Below are 27668 nucleotides of genomic sequence, written 5' to 3' on the forward strand. Positions count from 1 at the left end.
AAGAAACTCAAACCATGTCCTCTTACTAATTGTAAATAATCTTTCTAAAGACTTGGGGGCAGAAGTTGAAAGTCTAGGGGAAAATAGTTTATGCTGAAGAGTCGTTGATCTCACAACGGTAACACAAACATCAGACAGGAGCAAACAAAGCTCCCAATAGTTCCACCCTGGATCTGAGGGATCAGCAGAAGGCTGGGGTGAGGGTAAGACACGGCAATGTGGGGATAGATTTTCCGTCATGGCTCCAACTTTGCGATGGGCATTCCATAAAAGGTTTGAAGCAGTTTGTTGACTTTTCATGAAGCCTGGCATTCTGCCTGGCTCTAGGCAAAGTGGATGCTTTCTGGGGGAGAGATCAGTTTTCCCATCTGCACCGAAGGAATGCTTTCTGATCGTTTGTTAAAGGTTTATTTCCCAGGCACTGAGTGAATTTAATTAATTCCCCCGTCACCATCGCTTTCTTGGTAAATTTCTCACACATGTGAATTCACTGGGAAATTGGATTTCATCTCTACAAAACAACAACAAAAAAAAGACATCCAACTAAAGGAGGAGAGATTCGTTTGGTGAAAGCCCCATGACCTAGTCAAAATGAAAATGCCTGTCAAATGGTAATGGGATGAATCATATTAAAATCTGATGCCACAGGCCTGGAGACTCAGCGTTTCCTACAGACCTCCAGGGAGTGTGGAGCTGATTCTCCCACAGCACACCTTTGGGGAGCAAAGTGCTATAAAAGGCAAGATGCCCTTCACTGTATTATTTTGGTCTGAGTCACTGTTGGAAATGGGGACTCCTTCTCCACTGGACCTCAGTTTAACCTGTTATAAAATGCTCTCTGGCAAGCTCCTAAAACTGTAGCGTGGACCGCCCCTGTTGCTGTTCATCAATTCCCTCATCCTATTGGCAGACATTTATTAAGGAAGCATTACAGTACTGGGTAATTAAATATATACTCTCTCCAACCCAAGCACGAGGAAATCAATTTAGAGAGAGTCACACATTAATAATGCGATGTCGTGTGTACTATTAAAGCTATTTAAGCAATAGGGAGTTTAAGGGAACATGGAGTCCTGAAAGTAGAGTTTTTTGTTGTTGTTTGTTTGTTTTTTTTTTTTAAAAAAAACAGGCTTGACTTTTTTTTTCTTTCCTCATATGATACCATGATGTGGTAGCCACAGCTGGAGCTTTTGCGTAGAGACTTTGGTGTGGCTTTTTACAAGTTGGCCTGTGAGTTGCTATAGGGAGAGTTCAGTTTACAAACAGCAGGGAGGCTGGACAGTGTCAATATTCTGGATCTCCGCCTAGAGTCTGCAATGGAATCACCAGAGGGCTTATTAGATACAGGTTACTGGGTCCCACTCCCAGACCTCCTGCCATGAATTTTCATTCTTTAATGAATTTCCATCATCGTTAGCATTGCTGGCTGCCGGCCTGCATGCATGATTTCAGAATCACTTTAAGGCATTGTGTTCTGCTTCCAGGCACGACAATGAAAACATATGCTGTTGCACTTTGCAATGGACAATCGGAAGGTCATTCATGATTCGGTGGAGGAAATGGCCTTTCCTTCCTTTACCTACACAGCGAGGTTAGGGGAACTCTGGAAGGATTTGAAGACAGGGTACAGTGTAAGGGTTCTGTGCCTGTGTGAGAGATAGGCAGGGCTGGACTCAAACCCTGCCTGTCACTTACTGGTTTGGGTTTTAGGGTAGCAAGCAATAGGAACATGATATGAGTTCTAGGGATAGTAACAGGAGTGATTCCATTTTGACCTAGGGAAGTAGACACACAGCCCAGTATTAATGTTGTCAGCACGAGGACAGCTAACTGTCCAGGGTTTGTGAAGCAGATATGTTAGGGGTTTGTGGATAGGGAAGTGGATAGATGGTTTCAAGCCAAAGTTGCCAGAGTATCAAAATCACACTTTGCTGTATTCAGTAACGAGCGTTTCCTAGTAAGTTTGTATTTTATTCCAGTTTGGTAAATGCAACCAAACTTAAAAATCTCTGGGAGCCTGTGGATAATCCCCCACTCCGAAGTCAAAAGGGCACCAGTTTCTAGTGGAAAGAACACGGTAGGTGTGGACTCTGAGCTCTAGAGCTGCCTCCTGGTCGCTCTGTGGTGGTCCTGCACAGTCTTCTTTCATCTCTAGTGACTCTACAGTGCAGTGCCACACTAACTGTAGTGACATTGCAATTGTATTCTAATAAATAAAGACTGCCTGATGATCTGAGAGTAAAATAGTCCCACTAGTCAGCCTCACAGACCAGATTATGGTAACACACACCTTTAATCCCAGTAGCCACCCTAGTTGCCATAGAAATCTTAAATTTTCTCTGGGTCCCCATAAAATTATCAGCACCCCCAAACATCAGGAAGTAGCCTAAAAAACTACAGCCACATTCCCCAAAAATGAATTGTTTAATGTATTGGTTACAAGTTGTTATGGATAATAGTCAGGAAAAAAGCTAGACAAAGGAGATTAGTTAGATTCAAGGTTTTTGTTTTGAAAAAAAATGGCACACACCTTTAATCTGAGAATTTGAGAGGCAGAAGCAAGTGGATCTCTGTGAGTTCAAGGTCAGACTAGTCAACAGAGCAAGTTCCAGGATGGGTTTCATAGCTACTGAGAAACCCTATATCGAAAAACAAAAAATGAGAGAGAGAGAGAGAGAGAGAGAGAGAGAGAGGAAAGAAAATGAAAGGAAAGAAAAAGGGAATATAAAGATGATAAGATAGTAAAATAGCAAGGTAGATTATTGAATCTACTCTGAAAAGAAACAGGGAGGATATGGATATGATAAAATAAAAAGGCAGATAATTGAATCTACTTTTAAAAAGCCACTATTAGTTTTAAATGTTTTACATTGGTTGTACTTTTGTATATTGTATACAAATTTTGTATATTGATACAAATTTGAGATTAATTTTGTTAAAACATATTGTACGTACATTCTAATCTGGTTCAAGGTATTGTACCTATACAACTCATTTAACAATGTAATGCAAACTTCTAGTCCTTGAAAATTATTATCAACTGTTTAGGATAATAAAGAAATATAGGTTAACAGTTAATCGAATAATTGAACTTGTAGTCACATTAGGTATGTTTTCAAGGTCAAACAAAGATATAATTTAGATAGATTGGTCATTTTCAAGCACTTCAGAGATCTATAGAATATGACATTTAAGATGTTTTAATAACAGTAGAAAAAGACAAGATCTCCTGAGTAAATTGGGAGCATAGGGACCATGGGAGAGTGTAGAAGGGGAAAGGAGAAGAAAGGTAAAAAATATAAAGCTCAATAAAAACAATAAAAATAAATAAATAAAACTTGGTGAAGTAAAAAAACCCCACATGCTTCAGTTAATTTATAGCACAAATAAAAAAATAAATGCCAACAAAACAAAAAGATGTTTTAATAACCTAGGTTCTTCTTTTTTATGACAATGAGATGTGTCATAAATTGGCAACACCAATCTATCTACTTCAGAGAAGATAATGGGCATTGAAAAAACTCCACATGGAGTTTACTTTCTTTGTGGCAAAAGTAAGCCACTAGGCAAGAAAATACTCATGCCTGAACTGCTAACAGTATGCTGTGCTAAATAGACAAGCAGGACACAAAATATCCTGTTTCACAGAAAAGTCTGTTGGATATGCTAGGCCTGTAGGCTGAAAATGGATGCCCCAGCGTTGCAGAGGAACTTTGGGTGACTGCTCAGGCAGCCAGCTGTTTCTGCCATTACTCACAGTTTTGGATGTTGCTTGCTTGTGCTTCCTGCTTACTCAGTTAATATTAGTTCCTTCTTGGGTCTCTGAGGGAGTTGAAGATTAGTTAGTTATAGTTTACCAGATACAGAAAGCAAGTTATTATAGAAAGCGAATTAGGTATAAGACTGTGGACTCACCAAGATAGAAATATTTTCTCTGAATTTGTCAAATGCAAATGAACTAGACATTGTTGATTTATTTATTCCCTGTATGTATTCTATATAGTTATTGTATTTATTGTATATAGTTTTCTTATATTAGTGATAACCTTCTATTTTAAACAAAAAGGGGAAATGCAGTGGCATTTCAATTGTATTTTAATAAATAAAGACTGCCTGAAGATCTGAGAGTAAAACAGTTCCACTGGTCAGCCTTACAGACCAATTATGGTAACACACACCTCTAATCCCAGTAGCCACCCTAGTTGCCATTTTAATTGGGTGGTGTTTACCTTTAATCCCAGTGGTGCACACCTTTAATCCTAGCCTTAGGGAGGATTATAAAATGGGCTGTGGGGACAGCTCTCAGGGAGTCTCATTCTGAGATTCCTGGAGGCAGGATAGACATTTCAGACCACGGTCGAGGTAAAAGTGACTAACTGGTTTGCTTTTTGGATCTTCAGGTTGAACCCCAATTTCTGACTTTGATTTTTTATTAATCTTGCTTCAATTCACCCTACACTCTACACCTGAGAAACTGAGATTTGGCCTCCGGGAAATGGATGAGGTTTTGTACTTTGGGGGTTTTGATTCTGCAAGATAGTTTTAGAGGAGCATTTCTCATGTCTGTTCAATGACTAGAAGACCCTGTGGAGAATTTGCTACAGATTCCCAGGTCTCTTTTGGGGGAGTTACAAGTCTGTGGGTCTGGAGTGGGACCGGAGTGGGGTGAAAAATCTGTAATTTTAACCATTGAATATCTCCCATTAACCAGATAAGTCTTATTGTGTGTGTGTGGGGGGGAATTTGGAATCACAATTAGCCAGAGGCTCAAACTGTGTCTCCCACAAACTTATATCAACCCAGAAACTCAGAGTGAGATCTGGTTTAGAAATAGAATCTTTCCAGATAGAAGCAGTTAAAATGAGGTAATTCTCAATTAGATGGGCCTGATCCAGTGCTGGAATCCTCAGGAGAAAGGAATAGGGCTTACAAAGACACAGTTGGGGCAAGTGTGGAGGCATATGCTGGTAACCTCAGTACTCGGGGCTGGCTAAGCAGAGGAAAAAAGAGGCTAATCTGGGCTATAAAGTGAATACTGTTTCAAACAACAATAAAAATAAATAACAGCAATGAGAGAGAGAGAAAGAGAGAGAGAGGGAGAGAGAGGGAGGGAGGGGAGGAAGGGAGGGAGGGAGGGAGGGAGAGAGAGAGAGAGAGAGAGAGAGAGAGAGAGAGAGAGAGAAAGAATAACAAAGGGGAGTGATGTGGAATGCATGTGTTGCAAGGAGGTTTGAGAAGCTGGAAAAGGCAAGAAAGATTCTTCCCCAGAGCCTTTCCAGGAAACACAGGTCTGCCAACACTTTGATGTGAACTTCTAGCTTTCAGAGTTATGAGAGAATGCACTCAGTTATTTTGCAGTTACCACTTGGTGATTATTTATTATAGAATCCCAGGAAACTAAATATACCTGCCACTTGGCAATTTCAGGGGAGCAATCATTAACTTAAATTGATATATAAACACCCACACCCACACATATATGCATATGTTTATATATATACATATACATACACACATACATACTAGCAACAGTTGCTTCTGAGGAGTTGGACCAAGCTTTTGAACGCTGTAAAGATACATTTTTTCAACCCATTGAAACATTTAAATCTTTAGCTATGTGCAACTACTACTTTTACGGTTTAAGTCTGTGTTATATCCTACAGTTGGTACCTAGCTTATAGAACTGTTTCGAAGGCTGTGGTGACTTTAAGAGGTGGGGCCTGGTTGCTGGCACTAGGGCACAGGAGTGAGCTTTCTTTGCTTTCTGGTCGGCTACCATATGAGAAGTCTCCACCACAAAGGACCAGCGCCATATGCTCTGCCATGTTTCCCCTGCTGTGAATATTGACCGTGTCCCCCATTACCCCGTCTTGTCACCCTCCCACTCAACATCCCAAGTCCTCCTCCTCCTACCTCTGCAGCCCTTCCTCTTCAATGCTCTGACCCATTTGTGTTTGATTAAGGTGCTTGGATGAGGTTGTTCCCCAGACTATGGGCAACTTAATTACTATCTACACATCTGATAAAATGTTTCCCCTTCCCCCCAGACCCTATTAATTGCCAATAGCTCCCCAAGAAGGAATGGAGCCCCATAGTTATCTTCATCCATGATGGGATGTTGGTGGGCCCAAGAGTCTGCATTTTTGGACTGGTAATCATAGCTATTTTGAATTCATGGGGACAATAGCTGTGTGTTGTCCAGAAGAAAACATTATACTGTGGGGTTTGTACAGCTCCCAGAGATAAAGTGACTATTCACAGGCTGCTGAAAAAAGTTATGTGTTTTTTACTTATAATCTTATAAGTTATTGAATACTTTAGCATCCGTTATCTCATTTTACCTTTACATCAGTACTGCAACGATAAGATTTTTTTTTTAAAAAAAGAAAAGCCTGAGAATTATTATAATGGAAGTCAACTCAGGTAAAAATATAAGAGAAATGGCAGAAAGAAACAAGAAAGCAAAACGTTTCAATATTCTGTACTTATTAAAGATTGATGGCCCTTAATGGAATTCATGGACCATGAGAGCAAAAGAGAAGCTTATTGGAGGGGAGGACAGAGACCAGCAAAGGGGGGCAGGGAAGTGGAGGAGGGCTCTAATGACATAGATGTACGACAGTGCTGGAATAAAGTTCACCGCTTCACATGCTAACTTAAAACAGAGTAAAATAATCAGTGCTCTTGTCTTCCAATACAGGTATACAGGTTAGGGAGGCCGAAGAGATGCTGCAAGCACGCAGACACGTTTCTGTGTCTTAGCTGTGGCAGGGGGTGGCTATGCTATCGTTACACCTACATTTGCTGGGGCAGACAGAGGCATTGTTTCTTTGTAAACAAAGATGTTCTCTCTGGACCCAGAGGGAAAGGCTTTCAGCTACAAACAGTAGCAGCCTCTAAAAGCAACTACTACAGTTGCAGTAGCAAAATACACCTTTCACGTGTTCTAAATGTGAAAAGACCCAGTGGCCCAACCTCTGGCATCTTTGGGTCATGCTGCTTCACTTGAATGCCTCTAGCAGTTTAAGGCTTACATTTAAAACCTTATAGAGTAAAAGAGAGAGAGAAAAAAACTGCCATCTGCCATATCGTTAGCTGTATGGCATTTCTTAGTGAAAATCAAATAACTTGATTGAACTCTTAGTATAAACATAAGATGCCAGTGCCAATGGCGTGGTCATGATGTCTGTGTTTATGGTGTGCTACTGAATGATCATGAGCTCTTGATCAGTTAGTATAACCCAAGTCCGTGAAATAGCATGTTATGTGTTCCAAACGTGCTTTGAGATGGCTGGGGCAGGGATCTGCTTTACTAGGTTAGCTGAAGACTCAGGCTGAGGGAAGATTTTGACATTTTGACACTATAGTCTCCAGAACACATGTGCTCATCTTTGTGACAGCCCAGAAAGTGCAAAGCCCACCTCTGATCATATTTCTTCAGCCAGAATTAGTGAAAGACCCAATGTCATGGTTTGAGTAGCTTTACTGGCAAACCATGATTGGCTTCACAGGTGCTACTGGTTATTATGGTTCAAATGGCTCCCATGGGCTCACATGTTTGGATACTTTGTCTCTAGCTGGTGGAACTGTTTGAGAAGGATGAGGAGGTATGGTCTTGTTGGAAGGAGGTTTGTCACTCACTGTGGGCTTTGATGTTTAAAAAGCCCACACCACTCCTAGTTAGACTCTTTCTGTTTGCTAAGACAGTAGTTTAAAGTCTTCTCCATTCCTTCTGAGTTTTTGAGGGTGACCAGTTCCTTGTATGACATCCCTTATCACTTAGGTCACGTGACTACTTTCCCTTCCCTCACTGTAACCTGGCTGAAGAGATTCACCGACTACTATTCCATAGATTAGTTCCAGCAAATTTCCATCTAGAACGCTCAGTTGTTGAAATGAGTAAACTTGTATCTCTGGGGACCCTAAGACAAATCTGAAATAATTGCAAGTATAAGTTTTCAAGAAGTTTCAGGTTTTAGGGTTTAAAACTCACATCAAACACATGCTGCAATGATTTCTGTTCTGCCAGCACTCAGAGTGAAGTGTACGCACCTCGAAAGCACCCCTTATTCGGTTCATTCACCTGCTTTCTCTATTTCCTGGTAAAATCCATCTTATTCACTCATGGACTTTGAGAGACACATAGACAAACAATTCTGAAAAGCCAGACTCCATAATGCCCATCTGACTGATGGGCAGATTCGGGCTCAGAAATGTAAAATAAAGTATTCATGATCACAAACAGTTGCAACCCAAACCTCTGTCCTTCTGTTTTCAACACTAAATCTGCTTTCTTTACAACACAGCAAGGTCAGGCAGCTAAATAAGCAGTGATTATCAGCTGTTAAAATCACCAGTTTTAATGGCGTTTTGTGACTTCACTTAGTTCAACCCTTGTTGGTTCTAGTTAGTTCTTTGCTCTTCCATGGATCCAAAAATTATAAGCACCTGTCTCAAAATAGAATAGTTGATCCCCCAGGAGGATACAGAAGAGAAGGTTGGAGTGGTAACATCTGTAGAACAGGATAGAAATAATCAAAGCATTTGTTCTGTGTTGCTGGCTGCGTACGAACATCACCCTGACAGCTCAGCACCCACGTATGGCAAGAGCAGGTCTGAAAACCTTGGAAGCTGGCAGGACTGGTGGACTCCTCTGATATCAGCAGGACTATCTGCATTCAAATTTCCACACTGGCTCAGGCCCCCTGCTTGTTATGACCCACTTGTTTTCCCGTCTGACAGCAGACGTATTGACCGTATGTGGCCTTGGTAGGTAGGCTTCTACACCTCCGTGTGGTGTAGCATCATGATTCAAAACCTACACCTGTGCCTCCTGGAGAAAAGAAAGATGCTGTTTACAAACTGACCCTATTCCTCAGAGTGTCAGCTTCACAGATGCAAGATCAGACAGAAACTGATAAAATCATGCTGAGTTTTCAAGGACTGAAACCGCGTTTTATAATTGTTAATTTATTACACACAAAAAACAGGCTTCTCTTATCCAACACTTGTCACAACCTAAATAAAAAATTCTTACATTTCTTCACACTAGAAGGATCTTTTGATATTCTGAGTAATGAAAGATAATTTATTTTTTACAAGAAGGGAAACAAGATGAGATGACACTTGCTAAGTGTTTACGGTATGCTGTGCACGAGACAAACGCCGTCTTATTTAATTTAGCTATTGTACATACATAGTGGCATTATCCATCCTTACTCCACATTAAAAAAATTTCCAAGAAGCGAATGGCTAAAAGTTATTCGATGATAATAAATAAAGCAGCAAGTGCTCAAGCCTGGGCTGACCTGGCCTGGAAGTTAATCATCTTTTCATGACTGTACAATGCAAGAGATTTTAAAAAAAATATTGTTTGACCTCTTGAGAAAATAGCTCCATGAGTTTTCACTTCTGGATCTAGTGTTTTGTTTCTAGGTAACATGAGAAAACGTTTTCCAGTGGGCTGATGTTTAATCATACAGTGATAAAAACTAATGGCAGTACTTGGCGTTTACTATGTGTTCCGTAACAGAGATGGGAAGAGCGTTTTATTCCAGATGGAAAAAGAAAGCACACCACACCGGGAGAAGGGGTGCATAATTTGTCACTTTACAGGAAAGTGGATTAGTACTAAGTTTTGTGGCCGAGAGGTTTGGCTTGAATTGATGCATCATGGCTGGGCTTATACACCCTTCTCCTTCCATGTCTCTCTCGCCAGGTCGTCCCTTTAGGTGGATATTTCACTATCAAAGCCAGCTTGGTGTGGTGACAACAGCCTTCTTAGCTGTGTCTTCCGCTGTGCATGGCTGATGGAGGATTCTCATTGGCTAATAAACAAACTGCCTTGGCATTTTGATAGGGAAAGATTTAGATAGGTGGAGTAGACAGAACAGGAAGAAGGAAGTGAGGTAGATGGCTCAGTCAGATGCCACGCCTCTCCTAACTGAGATAGACCGCCATGCCTCTCCTTAGGGAAACAGATGCGATGGAGCCAGCCACCAGGTCAGACATGCTGAATCTTCCCCGGTAAGACACCACTCATGGTGTTACAAAGATTATTAGATATGGGTTAGTCAAGATGTGAGAAAGAGGCTGGAATTAATGGGCCAGGCAGTGTTTAAAAGAATACAATTTGTGTGTTGTTATTTCGGGGTATAAGCTAACCATGTGGGATCCGGGCAGGACAAAAAGCAGGCCCATAGCTCCTCACTACACATGGCTTTGTGACAATGGATAAGTCCCTTTTATCAGATCTCTTTCCTAGAGTACAGTAGACCACTCCAAGCCCATTTAGAGTATGGGAACCCCAACCACTCCCTGCTATATGACCACTCCTATAACTTCCAGTTTAGCCCAAATTAACCGTCTTATCTTCCAAGCCTTTTGATGTCTGATTCCCATCATTGTCGTTAAAATAAATCTTTTTGTTGTTCCTAAGAAGGGTTCTATCCAGACATGGTAGTGTACATCTTTAATCCTAGCACCCAGGAGGTTGAGGCAGATGGCTCTCTGAATTTGAGGCCAGGATAGCCAGAGTTACACAGAGGAACTGATAGATAGATAGATGATAGATAGATAGATAGATAGATAGATAGATAGATAGATAGATAGATAGATAGGTCTCATTTAGCACAGGTTAGCCTGGACTATGTAACTTGAGGCTGGAATTGAACTTCTGATCTTTCGGCCCTCATTGCCCAAGTGCTAAGATTACATTCTTCACCACACCCAGCTTTAAAAGAAATCCTACCGAAACCCTACTGGGGGTGTGACTTCCCATTAGGAAACAGGAAACTACACATAGTGAGTTGAAGCTGTCCATGGTGATGTCAGTGAAGTTAGTACTTAGACTGATCCCATGTTCTTACAACTAGCTAGTCAACACGTGGATTGCCTGTATCAGACCTATCATCAAAGAGGCAGAATTCAATACCTTTCTTTGTTTTTTGAGACATGGTCTCACTCTAAAATGCTCTATATACTTATGATTTTTTTCTAAAAAAATTGTTTTGCTTCCAGCTTCTTCCTTTATCCTTCTTTGCCTTGCTGTGGGATCCAAGGGCCCAGATTCTATGGACTAAATGATGGTAATGTCGGTTTCCTGGGCTCTAGCTTCCATTTGTGTGGAAGCACTAACAGGTGATGAGACACAGGAGAGGGGATGCTAGAGCAGCAGTTTGTCCTTGACCCCAGATGGGGCTCTCCTGGTCCAGAGCAGTAGCCTCCCAAGCCTAGGAGTGGGACCAGCTTCTTCCTGCTACTAAGATCTGGATATGCCTTGGTTCTTTTAGTACAGCTGCCTCCTGTCTTACTCTACTAAAGTAGTATCACTTGTTCTGGTGAGGCAACAGAGGATTGGGGTTCACATATAGAGACCTCGTTCAGGTAACAAGAACGTCCCCACCTTGAGTGCTGTTTAGTGAACCCTTCAGGGATGACTCCTGCATCCTAGGATTGGGGCTAATATTCTCTTGATTGCCCTTCTGAATTTAATGAATCTAATGCTACTGTTAGATCTGAAACAAATGCCAAAGCAGAACATGACATATAGCATAGAACTTAAAAACAAAGCTACTTAGGAGTTGAAACTTAAAGAGACAGACACACACACGCCATCCTAGCACGCAAGGTGAGAACATTGTAAATGCAAGGCCAGCTTGGCCACAGAATGAGTGTTCCCAAAACCAAACGTGAACAAAACAACAAAGCTCAAATTCAATGGGCCAGCAGCGTCAAACTCCCATTTGAGTGTTATTTAGGAACGAAGGTGGCACCAACCTTATGCGTTGACAGGATACTCTAAATGCATCCATGACAATCTGTGTCCCACCGCTTTCCCCACTAAGGAAAACAAATTTCTGCACACGTGGAAAGAGAGGACAAGGTCTCCGTATGTGAACCCCCAACCCGCTGTTGACTCACCGGCACAGGTGGTACCTGCATGGATAGAGGATGTCTGCAGAAGGCTGTGAGTTATTTCCAGAGCCCCCATTATCTCGTCTGGAAAGCCCTAGCGCAGCTATTTGCAAACCAAATGAGTTCAATGAATGGATCAAGAGCAAAGGGACAAGACCTGTATTTTGAGAGTCAACATTAGCAGAAATCCTTGAGCGTCGAGATGGTCAAGTTCAACCTCTCCGAGAGCTCTTACAACAGGGGAAAATTTCCTGGAAGGGGGTACTTACTATACAGGAATGAACTCAAATGAACTCATGTGGACTCGTGGACCCGTGGGCCTGCATATTGATGAAATCATGGAATCTTTCTTGGCGAGGCCTCTGAACTCTTTCTCAAGGCAAACCAGAGATCATTTTCAGCTAGTGCTCACTTGTTACAGAAACCTTACTAATTCATATCTTGCTGATTAAAAATGTATGCTAATAGTGTGGATGCTAAAGTTCAATTATGAAGGAAATAGATTTTTCTTAAGAAATAACAGGGCTCGGAAATGTTTTTAAGCTCATTAAATCGAACCTTTTGTGCGCTTGTTGTATATACAAATATGCAAATTCTGCTAAGATTTTTGTTGAACAAAGCCCAATGTGGCGCGGTCATTCATGTTAAACCCTCCTTCCTAAAAGCCCAGTGGGTCTAAACGCTCACAGGAGGAGACAGGCAATATTTCAGTAGGCGTTGGAAAGGCGGCAGCCATGAATGAGGCAAATGACTCTTCAGAGAGGAAGACTAGAGGGAGCTAAAAGCTAAAGCACATGCAGAAAGGATGCCAGCTAGGAGTATTGGAGCTGCATGACCCAGAACCTCCCGAGAGGATTAGGGCTGAAAATAAGAGTCCTCAGTGCATTCTACATGCTAAATGTTGGGACTTTCAGAATGATGGCAGCCAGGTGGTGTCTCACTCTCCATTCCCCCATCCACACCTAAAGAAAGAGTAGGTGATTCGTTCTGGAGTGAATGAATAGATGCAGAAAAAAAATCTTCTAAACACATACACGTCAGAGTCAGAGGTATCAGAGGTAACCTCTTCTACATCTCTACGGACGCACACGGGCTTTAATAGGCTTCTTAGAACCCCTCCATCTAATAATAATGAACTGATAACAAGGGACCAGCAGACGTTTGAGGAAAGCCTCCAACAGGAAAGATGAAAATGCTTCCAAAGCAATCAACGAACAGAAAAAAAGGACCAAAGAGTACAGCAAAAACTAGCTAATTAACAGTCTCCGAGAGCTAACAGAAAACGTGCTGGGGACAGAACAAGTTCTATGCAAAGGGAATGCCAGACAGCGGAAAGAACCACACTCCGATGCTAAAATGTAAACAAAGTGTACTTAAATGTAAAATCCCAGTTCAAATAATGTGACAGAGCAATAAGAATCACCTAGAAAACTTAAGCAAGAGTTCCAGCATCCTGAGATGTAAAGATTGACTGTTGGAATGGGGTGGGGGGAACACCAGGAGCTCCCAGTTGCTAAAGACACTAAAGTAACGCCAGCAGATTCCTAGGATTTCAGATGGGGACTGTTAGACAGGCCATGAAACAAATGATGAATAACTGCTACTTAGAAACCAATCTTTTAACTCCAATCTATTTTAAACTGCCTGTTTTTATTAGTCCCATCATTTTTGAACATATGTGGTGTTAGTGGGAATAGGTGTTTGTGTGCAGAGTGTGCACCTGTATATACATATGTGTGCATTCGTATGTGTAGGGTCCAGAGGTCAATGCCAGATGTCTTCATCGGCTACTCTCTACTTTTTCCCCCTCTCATTTTATTTTTATATAAATACAGCCACACTTATACTTGATACATTCCCCCTTTCCTTTCTCCAGCGACAAAATATTGCGCTTGGCTTTTTCTAGGTGATGAGCAATTCGGTAGATGGGCAGCTGGTAGACGGGTGAAATGCAGATGATAAGAGAGATAAATACGCAGAACCAAAATGGTAGTTTCGGAGGTAGAGAAAAGTGCACAATTTTAGATCAAATACGTTACTTTTCAACAATAAAGTAGTGGTGGTTTTGAAGTAAAGATCTTGATATTTTACCCATACTGGTCTCCAATTCCTAAGCTCAAATAATCCTCCTGCCTCAACTTCTTTTGTAGCTGGGACTGGAGACATGAATGAATTAATTTTAGCTTTAAATGTTAAATATCTAACTTATTCTTTAGGCTGCAAGTGAAAAATTATAACATTGATTCTTTTTTCTTTTATTAAAATATATATTTTTTCATACAGTATGTTCTGATTATGGTTTCGCTTCCTCCTGTTCCTCCTAGTTCTTCCTTACTTCCCCTCCTATCTGGCTCGATACCTTTTCTGTCTTTGGTTAGAAAGCAAACAAGCACCTGAGGAATAGTAATGAAATACAATAGAATATAGTAAGATAAAATGAAAACAATGAATTAGAATCTAGCAAGACAACCAAATAAGAGAGTCAAAGACAAAGAATATTGACTTATATGATTGAATATATATATATAGATGTGTGTGTGTGTGTGTGTGTGTGTGTGTGTATGTGTGTGTGTGTAGCCAAGTACAAGGAACTCCACTAACATGCTTCAGGAAGATTCTAAATCTAGAGCCTGAAAAATCATCTTCTCCACAGATACAGAAAGCACTTTGCCATTAACACCTGGACCTATAACTGAAGGATATTAAGAACTATTTGTTTGGGTTTGAGGACAATTGCAATTTTGCAGAAAGTAGAAAATCCACACAAGAGTCACAAAGGAGCCAGGGGTTTGAATGCCAAAGTACTGAATATTTTAAAGTAGCCATAGGCTTTTCTTAGGAAGGAGGGTGGGGTGGTAGTGGGTAGCAGAGGGAGGGAGGAAGTCTTAGGTTGAGTACTTGGGATTTAATTTTATTCTTTGTACTGGGGATCAGACTGAGGTCCTCATACATATAAGGGTAAGCAATCTTTTACTGAGCCATGTCCCTAGGTCTTTTTTAAGTTTTCTATTCGGGGTCAGGGTCTCCTTTAAGCTGATAAGGTTAGCCTTCGAAATAGTTGTGTAGCTCAGGCAGGCCTTGCAATTGTGATCCTCTCCCTTCAGCCTTCCAAGCAGCTGTGCTACCGAGCCTGGCTGAGGACTTGGGACTTGACACATAGATAATACTTAAGTTCTTTGGAGACTACAAGTTGAGAAATTAGAATGTAGGTCCTTGCTAAAAGTCAGCAATTTCAGCAGCCTTAAAAATCTCTGTGAAAAAATGTTTTCTTATGAAATAAATCTCTGCTCAACAGCTTGGGGACATGACCTGGAAAGTTCTCTGATCTCTGAGTAAAGAGGAAGAAATAAAAAACAACAACAAAACAGCAGCAACACTATAACAGAACTCCTCAGCTTTCCATGTACCCAGTAATGAAGACATTTTGACTGAAATCTGCATTATGATATTGTTGTCCTAATAGGAATCAGAGGTTGTCACCATTAAGCCACTGGTTATCCCAAACCATTAGACGTGTCTAGAATGTCAAGCCATGTTTTCCAGAAAGCATCTCTCTCTTATATAGGCAGATAAGACAGAATATCTTAGACTGGGAAGTTCAAAACACGAGAGTGTTAATACCGACAGTTCTGGATCCAGGGAAGTCTGAGATCAAGGATCTGGCTGATTTGGTGTGTAGTGTATATCTGCTCTTCATAGAAAATGGCTAGTGTGTATTGTCATGTGGCAACAGGCATGACTAGGCTTCTTGGAAACTCTTTTTATGGGCATGAAACTTAATCATTAGTCATCTATTCACTCCACAAAAATTTCATGTCTTAATAACATTACACAGAAGATTAGGCTTCATCATATAAATTTGGGGGAGATAAGAATTTAAGAGCTAAGCCTGATTCCTCAAAATTCATGCCTTTCAGAGGTATAAAGTATGCTTACTCCAGCCCAGTAGTCTCTTAAATTGTAACTTGTTCTAGATCAATTTAAAAATCTAAAGTCAGAGCTGAGCAGTGGTTACTCATGCCTTTAATCCCAGCACTCAGGAGGCAGAGGCAGGCAGATCTCTGTGTCTGAGGCCAGCCTGGTCTAAAGAGTTAGTACCATAACAGGCTCCAAAGCTACAGAGAACCCTGTCTCAAAAAAAAATAAAACCCCAAAATAACAACAACAAAAAAACCCAACAAAACAAAATCTAAAGTCAGAATAAAGTCAGAAGTCTCATCTAGATATCTAACTCAGACTCAAATGAGATGAAGACTCTTGTTCCCTAAGACACGTTCCCTTCCAACTGTGAAACAATGAAACCAAGCAAGACCCATGTTTGAAAACAGTGGCAGAGCAGGCTTAGGATAAATAGCTCTATTCTGAATGGAAGACTGTAGTGATGAGCTGTGGGCCGGCTTCCTGCTGCCCGGCTCTCAGCTGGCTGGCTTAGCTTATGCCCCAAAATAACAACACACAAACTGTATTCATTGAAATACTGCCTGGCCCATTAGTTTCAGCCTCTTACTCACATCTTGACTAACCCATATCTAATAATCTGTGTAACACCACGAATGGTGTCTTACCGGGGAAAGATTCAGCACGTCTGACCTGGTGGCTAGCTTCATCGTATCTGGCTCTCAGAGAGGAGAGGCATGGCATCTGTCTCAGAGAGGAGAGGCGGGGCAATTGTCTGAGCCATCTACCTCACTTCCTTTTTCCTGTTCTGTCTACTCCACCTATCTAAATCTTGCCCTATCAAAAAGCCAAGGCAGTTTGTTTATTAGCCAATAAGAATCCTCCATCAGGAGACCTGGGAAGGAAAGGAGTGATAACTGGTTCTACTCAAATCCAAATGTAACAAGGTAACTGTAGACAGAAGTTTCTGTCTTTCCTGGTCCTGCAGCCATTCAGTCCCAAAGAAACACACAGAGACTTATATTAATTGTAAACTGTTTGGCCTATTAGCTCAGGCTTATTATTAACCAGCTCTTATAACTTAAACTCACCTATAATTCTTATCTATGTTTACCCATGTGGCTTGGTACCTTTTTTCAGTAAGACATTCTCATCTTGTTTCCTCTACGTCTGGTTAGTGACAGACTCTCTGCCTTTCTTCTTCCCAGAATTATCCTAATCTGGTCACCCACCTATACTTCCTGCCTGGCTATTGGCCAATCAGCATTTTATTAAACCAATACCAGTGATAAATCTTTACAGTTTATCCCATAGCATGTAGCATCATATTGTAAGTCTCCTAAATATCTTTGATTCAGAGTCCTTTTCTCCTTACATATTTGGTTGGGGTTTAGGTCCCTAGTCTTCAGAGTACCCTGTCTCTCATGGCTTTCCTGAAACAGACCAGATGGAAAGTCTTAGGAGTTGAAGTCACTTTCCTAAAGCTTTACAGTGCATCCTTTGAAAAGTTAGGTGGAAGTAGCCATGGATTCACAATGTGGGAATGCAGAGCCATAGACACTTGAGTATCATCTGGGGCAATCAGGAACATTAGATCGTACATTGTTCAAGGAACAAAGCTTTGTAATTGTTCTGTTCTCAAGGTCTTGACATTCTGGTTCTACAAAAAGCAAAACAGTTCCAAGGAGCTCTAAAATATCTTTGAGGTCATTCTTTATCTGTCTCGTTGAGTAGTAGCTGACTTTCATCTTTCTCTGTCAACCTCCTTACCAAAAGTTCACTGGCCATGCCCTGCATATTCTTTCGGAATATGCTTTTTCAATCTTACAACACAGCTAGGCTGAGAATTTTCAAAAAGTTTAAATTATCCTTCCCTTTCTCTTATACATTTCATTCTTAATTTCTTTCTTTCTTCTTGTGTTTTAGTATAAGCAGTCAAGAGAAGCCCTAACACATCTTCAGCACTTTGTTTAAGTATTTCTTCCATCAGATATTTCAGTTTATCACTCAAAACACTTCTACAAGAGAGTAGGGTGTGAGCCCAATACAGCCAAGTTCCATGACACTTTTAAAGTCTCTTTTTGAAGAACAATAGTCCTTTGCATGAAGGACTGACCTTAAACCTAATTATTTCTTATGGTCTCTATCTCTCTTTTTAGTAAAATGTTTTTATTAATTCTTTGAGATACAAAATACATAAAACTGTATTTTTATTATATTTACTTTCTATTCTTACCTTTTAGTCCTCCCAGAAACATTCTGCTCCTCCCTACCCATTCCCAACTTTGTATCTTTTTTGTTTTAGAGCCCACTGAGTCCTAATTGTACTATATACTCATGGGTATGAGCCCATCCACTGGAGTGTGGAGGACTTTTAACCAAAACCAATTCTTCTACCCTCAGAAGCTGCCAATTGTCAATAATTCCCCCAGTTAAGGGGTTGGGGCTCATGATCTCCTTTTTTTCCTCCATGCTAGAATGTTGTTGATTTTGTATATGGCCTATGCAGGAAACTATAGATGCTGTGAGCTCATGATTACAATGGTTGTGAGATGTTCAGAAGACACCCTTTCACCCTGGATTTCCCCAGCCTGTGACTCTTAATCTCATCTCTCTACCCCCTCTTCCTCATGTTCCCTGAGCCTTGGAGAGTGGTGGTTACATAGCTGTTTCATATGTGGTTGAGCACCCTACATCCTGCCTCCTAATACTACTGAGAGGAAAAGTAGGTTTCAACATAAGACTTTGGAAAGCATAGAAATATTCACTTATACATTTAAAGAACCCGAGAGCAGGGGAAAGTAGTAATAGACAATAAGTGATGGCATTTCTAATTTCAATTGTGTTCCCCCCACCCCCTGTGATATAGCATATAGTTCATTTGCACCTCCAACTTAGATATTGGAAATGTGCCCATTTCATATGGCATAGTTCTACATTGATTTTACATTTTCCTCCTGTTTTCAAATGTAATTTAAACCAGGATCTCTGAGCAATGGATTCCATTATGAAGCAGTCATTAAGTGCCCAATCAAGAACAATAAAATAGAAACAAAACAAGAAACTATGGATTTGGCAAGCCTCTTTATAGAGAAGCCATCCTGAAGAGAAAAGGTAGACATAAGTGCCTCATGAATCTTTGTTCTGAATGCAATTAAGGCGGGAAATTGTCAACAATACTTAAAGTTTAATGAGTATTGTGGGGAGTTCTACATAAGGTATGGGGTCAGGAGGAAATAAATTTAAGCTAATAAAATGTTCATGCTTCTTTTGGTAGTCACTAAAATGTTATTTCTCTATAATATGGGGCTAAAGTATTGGGGAATCATCTAAAACTCTAGCTGAACAAAGCAATATGAAAGCCACCTTAGAAAGCCAGGACTAAAAGGTGATTCTGTTTGATAAACAAACCCAAACTCCTCTCCGTTCTGACTCTTACCAGAAAAAAAAAAATCATGGAAAATAAAGAGGTTTAATTAGCCATGAAAGGATGAGGGAACCATGCAGGGAAACCACAAGTTATTTATGTACAGCCCAGAGGAGAGGGAGTTGGCAAGGGAAAATATTACAAAATGGCTTCCTTGAAAAGGCTCTTCCTATGCTGGGAAGACCAGCTTTGTCCTTTTTGCTTGAAGCACTTCAGATGTATTAGCCCATCTTATTGTTGGTTTTAAACTCATCATATAACTACTGTGGTACCTGAATTTCTCATGTTGCTAGTCCACATAGAAAAAAACGCATGCTTTAGTTGCCTCGGACGTTAGCAATGTTGGAGTACCTTGGCGTTCTGATAGTCCTGCTTATATTTACATGTGGCTTCCTACTCAGCCTGTCCACAGTAAAAGTACATCAAGATCCTCCCCTGCAATCAAGCCTGTTCGCTCGACAGCTGCATTGATCACTTAAGTGGATTCTGGCTGTTAGGTTAATGTGAGCGGACCTTTCACTGATGAATCCATTCTTGCAGGCCTCTAAGTCAACTTTTTGACTCTTTGTGGCTGGAGTTCAGCCTCTGATGGATGGTGACATCACGGATGGCGCTTGGTGGAAATAATTCCAAGCGTGTCCTACAGGACTCCCCAGATCCTACGTCTCTGAGTCACTGTGCCAAGTTGACATTTCCCCTTGAATCCTGAACAGCACCTTGGCGCATTTCTCACCTGAGCGCCGTGCACAGAAATACACAGTGTTTTCCAGAGCAGGCTGAGTGTTATTTCCTTGTACTTTACCCGTGAAATATACAGTGGGTTCTGCGGTGTACTTCACAGAGTGGTGACTGACACCTCATAACATGGCCTGTGCTGACGCAGCTGCGCATGCCCACTAGCAGGCTCCTGTGCTGACGCAGCTGCGCATGCCCACTAGCAGGCTCCTTAAGGCATTACCCTATTTTCACCGAATTTTCTATGTGTGGGGACAGAATGTTGCTTTAATCTATTCTCTCAGATTTAAGGCTGTCTGGGGAAAAGATGTCTTCAAAAGAACAATTTGAAGATGTAAGACTGCCCCAAATGGACCGATAAGTATGCTGTTTATCATATATTAGTGAGAACACTCTGGAATAGCTACTTTGTACTGATCGAAGTTCCTGAAAGCTAGGACAGAAAAATGAAATGAAACGTTGAATGCCTCCCGTTTCAAGAACGGTGGTGTTCAGGAATGACAGGTGGGTATGTAAGAAAAAGTTGTCAGTCAGGAGGTTGCAATGAGAAGGCAGAGCTGCATGGAAGGCGTAGCCAGAGTGATGCCCAGGAAGGGTCACTTCTGCTGGGGCTTAACCAAGGGCCACCGAGAAGATGACAGGGAAGTGATTGCCAGCCTTCCACAGATTGCTGGAGCTCAAAAGCTGGAGGTGTAGGGGCCGGTGCTGGGCAATTAGGGAGGATACAAAGCTTACTGGGGTTTTTATGAAATACTGAAGGATAGAGATATTATTATGCAGGGGAGACGGAACCTGTTTGAACAAATGGATAATGCAGGGTGTCTTATTCCACTGACTAGGAGGATGGGGGCTGGAAAACAAAGCATCCGAAAGGATGTGGCTCCAAATGCTCTGGGGGACTGAAGATGTGGCCAGGAAGAGGATGCTGGATGTGAAGGCCAAGAGTTAAATATGGAAAGTAGGGGGCCTTACGAAAAGGTAGCCTTTGAAAAGACTGTGTTGTTCTCACTGATAGCCACCAGCAGTGAAATTCTTGTGGATTTGTGCCTGCTGGGTGACCTTTTTCATAGTAAGAGCGGCAATCTTGCCTGCTGTTCTACGACTGTTTCTGTTTGAGAAATTGAGCATTAAAGGTTTTAATGCAAACTGTTAGCAACTGTGTGTCACCCACTGAGGGCATCAGCCCCTGAGATGTCCGTGGCATTTGTCAATTCGCTCTCATGTTCTGGCACTTAGGAGGCCATTAACTCCTGGCTGACAGTTCAGGTGGACTGTTCTGTCAGGTGTCGAGGTCGGGGACCATGGAGGTAATGATCCAGAAACTGGTTTGGTATCAGCCAAGGCTGGGCGAAAAAGCCAGCTCTTCTGCTGGTTTTAACTCCGAATCCTCGGCAGAGCTCATAAAATGGTGATGGAGTGCGCAGAGGATGTTGGGTTCAGTGCTGAGTTCTTTCCTAACTTGATGAAGGTGTGCCTGAACCAAGACCTCTCCATGCCTGTGGCTAGACACAAGGCCCACGCTCTTCGCTCCTCTTCCCTCTTTTATGTTAACCCTATGTACTAGATTCCACTATTATCTTTTAATGATTGGCTAGATTTTCAGTGTGAATTTCTTTCATAGTTCAAGGGTTACTCATGGAGAGTGTGAAAAAAAGAAAAAGAAAAAGGAAAAAAAGAAAAAAAGATAAAGAAAAAAGGAGGGTATTTTAGGTTTGATTTTATTATTAATGTTCTTGCTTCAGCCCCCTACGACATTGTTTCTACCTTATGGGACCTACTATATTCTCTTTGTGGTGTACTCTATGCCCAATTGCGTGCACATTCTGTGTGTATTTAAGGTCATATGGGATCGCAAGTGTCATGGTGTCATGATTGTGGATTCCATGTGCATCTAAAATGAAAGTCCATTCTCTAACAGTAAGACACAAATTGTAGGATACATCCAGGAGCGTATTATTGTGCTAGTCAGGTCTTCTGTGTTCTTATTCATCCTTTGCCTTCCACGTGACTCATCTTGGATTGAGAGTGACATATATAAGTTACCTTACCCTATCACACGCCTGTTTCGTAGAGTTCTTTCTGTAGAGTCTGCTGGCCATGCTACTGCTGTATTGTCAATTGCTTGTGTTTAAATCTCTCAAACGCTTCTCGTGAATTTTGGTCCTCAGCATAACCCAGCCCTTCTTTGTTCTGCCTTCTGCTCTTCAGTCTGCTTTTTACCCTGTCGTAGATCAAGACTGAAACGGGCGCTTTCTGTCGCTCTTCCTTTGTGTTAGGTTTGTGGGCTCCTGCCAGGCAGCGCATCTTGCCCCTCTGAAATCACTCTGTATTAGGAGTTTCTTGTACTCAGCAGAGTTGTGGTTTGCCAGAATTACCTTTCTGACTGACAATGTTATATTCTTCCCAGCATGTAAACACAGTCCCATCAAACATCGCTTTCCTCTTCCTTTCTTTCCTTTACTCGGGGCAAGTCTCACTCTTATCTCTTGCGTGGTGGCAGTTCAGGACCCTATCTGGACCTGATGTCCCTGCCTGCGCCATCTCCCTCAGCTGGACCCTCGTTTTTAATTCCACCCTGTTGTTTCTCATATCCCAGCAGGGCAGGCTCTGCCTCTCCCACCCAGGATGCCGTGCAGATAACTCATCATTGGTAGACTTAAACAGCAGTGGTATTAAGCTTTAAAAATCTATTCTCCTCTCTGGATAGACACACATAAGGGAATTTCCAGTATTATTAAAGCCCGAGGTTTCTCAAAATAGTCTTGATAATTGACTGACCTCATGTCGTTCATAGGTCATACATGTTATAGCCTATAAGTCTACTGCTAAAAGGAACAACAGAAAAAAAAACTTGATGAACTTTTTCTTGAAGGTATTAATGACTTCTATGATGTTTCTGGAAATTTCTATATCTTCCTCTATTTTTTCTCATAGAATAAGGACAATAGTAACATTACAGATAGCTGTTAGGAGGACTATCATGAATTAAAATGTTGCACATTAAGCAGGTAATATGACAGGTATGGCAAGAAATTCTGTGAAGCCCCTAGGTATGAACAGGAGGAATGAGAAAGAGCGTCCTTCCCCTTGTCAAAGGATAGACTGCTTCTGGGCCCAGCTACTTAGAACCCTGCCTGCAGTAAGTAGCATGTGTCCAACAGTAGCCACTAGCTTTTTTTTCTTTTCAGCAATGTAAAAACCTATCTTTAAAATGTAAAATTTCACAATATTTAATATGACATTGAATTTATTTAAAATGGTGGTTAGATCATTAAAAGAAACATGTATGAACGAGTATACCTGTAAGTTGCGACTTTGCAATCGCTGGACTACATAAACATTTAGTACAAGATGAACACACCACAGATTGTGAATTCATTGAATCTGAAACCTTGACATTAGATTTTGGGAACAATGGACTTATTTGATGAGGCGGGTAGGACCCAAGGGAGGAGGAAATTCTGAACAGTCAGGAAATCAACTTCCAGGGAACCCGTGGAGATAGAGGGAGAACAAAATAGAACAGGGAGGAGAAGAGTCATCAGAAAAAGACCATCTCCCCGTTCCACCTGTCCTGACTCCTCTCTCAGTACTTCTTCCTGCCTTCTCTTATGAGCAGCCCGTCCCCGTGCTGCTATGAGGTCACTGGGAAGGGTGCTGGGGAGGAGGGCAGTGGGGTATGTCAGGTGGTTGGAGCCAGAAGACCCCTAGTAGTTTTCTTAGCGTGAACTTCTTGGGTTGAGAACTAAAACCCACATGGAGTAAGGAGGCAAAGAGTCAGTTTCCTCCATGCCCCAACCATCTTGGCTTTTCCCCCTCAGGAACGGTGAAACTAGCCAAGTACTTCCCAGTTGTGGGAGTCGCAGCTGTCCCACACATGGTGTAAAGAATGACAAGAAGAGCTGCTTCTATTTTTAGCACTTTCATGTGAATGCAAAGGTCACCAAGCGTCCACATTTGCTGGCTCACTGCGCAGTCTCTTTCTCTTTCCCTCCTCCTTCTTTCTTCCTAGTTTTCTTCTTTGATATCTTTTCCTACAACTTGCGTATTGTGCGGTCGTGTACCTTCAGAGTAAAAAGAGACCCGTAAACTTTTACTCCACCTTTGCTGTCCTCCAGAGTGCCCTGGATTAGGTGGAATGTCTGTCCTGTGATGTTCAGAGTCACTTATGGATTTTGGAAAAGTGCCCAACAGTCTCGGAGTGATGCAATTTCTTATCCCCTTATGGGAGAGAAGAATTTTGAGCCTTCTGCCATCTGACCCTCCTAGGCCACCACTGAGGGTGCTGGGGCTCAGGCAGGTAGATATTTATCTTTTACTAACATGACTAACACATGCCATTTCAGAGCACACTCATTCCAGTGCTAAGCACTTCATAGGCTTTCGTCACTGAGCCCTCACAGGCTTTTATCTATTTCAAGTTTCCCCATCTTATAGATGACAAAACCAAACTTTGGTAGTTTGAGGAGCTTACCTAAAATCTCATAGACTCATGATGAACAAGGAAAGACACTGGGATGCTGATGCTGATTCCAGTTCTCCCATTCTACCTAGAAATTGGGTCATGCGCATTTACCTCCTGATGACAGAGAATTCTAAAATGGGAGGAGCCCTGGGTGGAGAACAATCTCCCCCTTACAATATGTACCTTCCCCATGCTTGGAGGGTGGGAGGACCTTCTAATCTACTCATGAGAACCACGGAGTCTTTCCAGACATGAAAACAACCTGGCAAATGCTGTCATCACCTCAGGAGGTCATGGAAGTTTGCCTCATTACCTGTTTTCAGGGTCAGCCAAGGTCATGCTTCGGGTGACATAACACATCTTGAGGGGGATGCTTTTCCGGTCTCTATGGAAGGAGAAGGACTGGGATGACAGAGGATCTGCGGAGCTGCCCCCTAATCTAGGGGACTCAGGTGGCGGCGTTTCCCATCCAATCTCAGAGACAGGGGATCCTTTCTTCACATAAGGCGTGGCTTCTCTCATGTACTTCACTGTAAACGAGAGCACAAGAGGCACTTTTAGGAATACTGGGGTTGGTACAGCACACGTACAACATATAAGTAACATATGTGTTGGGGGATCATCAGCAACTATCTAATTGGATTTTAGGTTCACTCACCAGGAGGGAACACATGACTGGTACTGTAAACCCGGCAGGAAGCAGCTAACAAGCTTATCTCTGTACCTATTAAGTAGTGTAGTTTTCATTCTTCATCAAGGATGCTCTCCTTTGCTGTTATTACAGAAGGCCACTACAGAGATCTACAGCTTGTCAAAATGCAGAGAATAAGCAGGTTCCATTTCCAGTTGGGCCATCTGCAACAGAACCCCTAACCTAAGGCTCATGCGCCAGCAAAGAAGGAATAGAGTTACTGTAAAAGCCACAGGACCAGGACAACACCAGCTAGTGTTAACTGTACGTGGCAAACTACAATGTGAATGTCTTCTCAAGACAATACCAGCTGAAACATCAAGACAGATGGGCAAAATTCCACAAGGTCTTACCGCTAGGATCAAGGGGCAATTGCTATCGGTAACAATGGCTTCTGGGGGAGGGAGAACCAGCTCTCTCTAGGGGTAGTCCCCAGTAGGTTTCCCAATCTTAGTGGCCAGCTCTGAACACATGTACTTAAATAGGACTCAGTACATTTTGAGTGTGTGTGTGTGTGTGTGTGTGTGTGTGTGTGTGTGTATGTGTGAGACAATAATAAGTCTAGAATTTGGGAGGAGGTAGTTAAAAGAACACAGGCAAGTTGGACATGGGAGAGGGAGAGATGTGAATGACGTCAATACACTGTATTCATATATGGAATTCTCAAGAAAAAAAAGAATAGCAAGTTACATTTCTGAAGAATTTCTGTCTCTGAAAGAAACTCAAATTAAACATGCTGTTAGCACCAAGTCTCTTAAATTCTGAACAAGATTTAGGTTTTCTGTTCCTTTCAACATAATTATCCTATTATTTAAATTATGTATCAACGTCAATCTTAGAACTTGCTATTACAGTGTTCTTCAGTTGGAAATTGCATGTGGCTTTTTTTTAGTTGTGACAAAGTCTGTCTTTTCAGATTATAAGTCAAATTCTGGATGAAAGACTGAAAACAAGTGTACAGGTGATGTGGGGTGTGGCCTTGGCTGAAAGACATATGATTCAGTGCAGGTGTAAGGAATCCAATAGCCATACCCCTGCCTGGGATAACCTTGCTATGCTCAGAAGCAAGGTGCACTTTTCAACATAATGGTACTAAAACCATGTACACAAAGACATGAATATGAATGTCTATATTCTAGTGGCAAAATCTGAAGTAGCAGAGTCATTATTTTTCAAGACTGAGAGCTTGAAAAATAACAGGTTAAATACATTGTAATCTCTATAGGTATTAAAATAAGGTAGATATAGACATGTTGATGGAAAAAGATTTGCAAGATCTATGATTAGTGGAAACACAAAGTAGACAGGACTCTGTATACTACAATATCTTTGTGTATAAAATGATATATATATATATCAATCTGTGATTTTAAATATACTTATATATACTATATACTAAAACATATGCATATTTATATATATAACTGCAATTATTTTTTGATATGAACTCCAGAAACTACTGATAGTAGGTTTGTTTCAGGGAATGGAATGAAAAGCCAACATGGTAGAAATAGACTTTTGCTATTTATTTGTGCATTTTTTTGGTTTAACCATATTCATATATTTCTATTGTAAGATTAAAAAGAATAATAAGACTTAATAGAGCACACAGAAGTTCTTCCCTTTCTCTTGTTTGCCATGATATTTCACAGTAATTTGTCTCTCCTAAATTTAAACATTCTTAGACATCTTTTGGGTTGGCAGGGCAACCAAGTTTTCAGGAACAAGCAGTATGGAGTTCTCCATCTTTTTTTTCTGTTAGCCCCATACTCTAGTTCTCTATTACATAGTGAAGAGAGATTATAGCTAAGGCAAATACAAGTATCCATTACTACCAATGACAATGGATTCAAATGAATGAAGATTTGGGGATTGCTTCATCAGAACTTGAACAAGTCAGTTCACGAGCTATTGCTTCTGTGCTAAGGAGAGCGGCATGTAGTTTCCATACTCAAGAGCTATAACATGAAGATGACTCTAGGAGATGCTTATCGTACCCTATCTGGATCCTTGTCCTACATCCTACTTGCTGTGAATTGGCTGCAGCATATCACCGTTCCCCTGCTCCACAGACCAGCTCTGGGCATAAGAGAGGCTGCAGAGCCTGGGAAGCTGCAGAGTTGCTGACCTCACACAGGATATCTGCTTCCAGGAAATACCACTGAGGAAGTACAGAAGCCATGACATGGAGTGGAGTTATCTAAGATTTATAATAGGAAAAAAGAACGTAGAAAGAACCTGTAGGCACGAAGCCAGGATTTAGTAGGGATCCAGAGACCCATGGTCCTCTTTTCCACCCCATCAGCAAAGACTACAGTTAAAGGAGGAGTGAGATCACTCACAAACATGCATTTTAAGGAATGCATTATTACCGAGCATTCTACTTAAAAAGGAGCACAGACATGGCTCAGAACAAATTTAAAAACCTCATGGAGACTGACTTTAGCTACACAAAGTTGAAAGGAATGAGATTCTTTAAAAATATTGTATTTTTAATCTTCTATAATTGTGTGTGTGTGTATAAATGTAGATAAAGT

The 27668-nt window shown here is 41.3% G+C and overlaps 1 protein-coding gene across 1 annotated transcript in view; it reads right to left on the reverse strand.

Annotated features, from left to right (window-relative positions):
* Sntb1 (syntrophin beta 1) overlaps positions 1-27668 on the reverse strand; it is a 233893-nt gene that overhangs the window by 101090 nt on the left and 105135 nt on the right. The window contains exon 2 of the mRNA XM_038341200.2: positions 24754-24970. Within this exon, the coding sequence (XP_038197128.1) occupies positions 24754-24970 (217 nt within the window). The remainder of the gene's footprint in view (positions 1-24753; positions 24971-27668) is intronic.

The sequence above is a fragment of the Arvicola amphibius genome, chromosome 9 (assembly GCF_903992535.2).
Source record: "Arvicola amphibius chromosome 9, mArvAmp1.2, whole genome shotgun sequence".
NCBI classification, from domain to species: Eukaryota; Metazoa; Chordata; class Mammalia; order Rodentia; family Cricetidae; genus Arvicola; species Arvicola amphibius.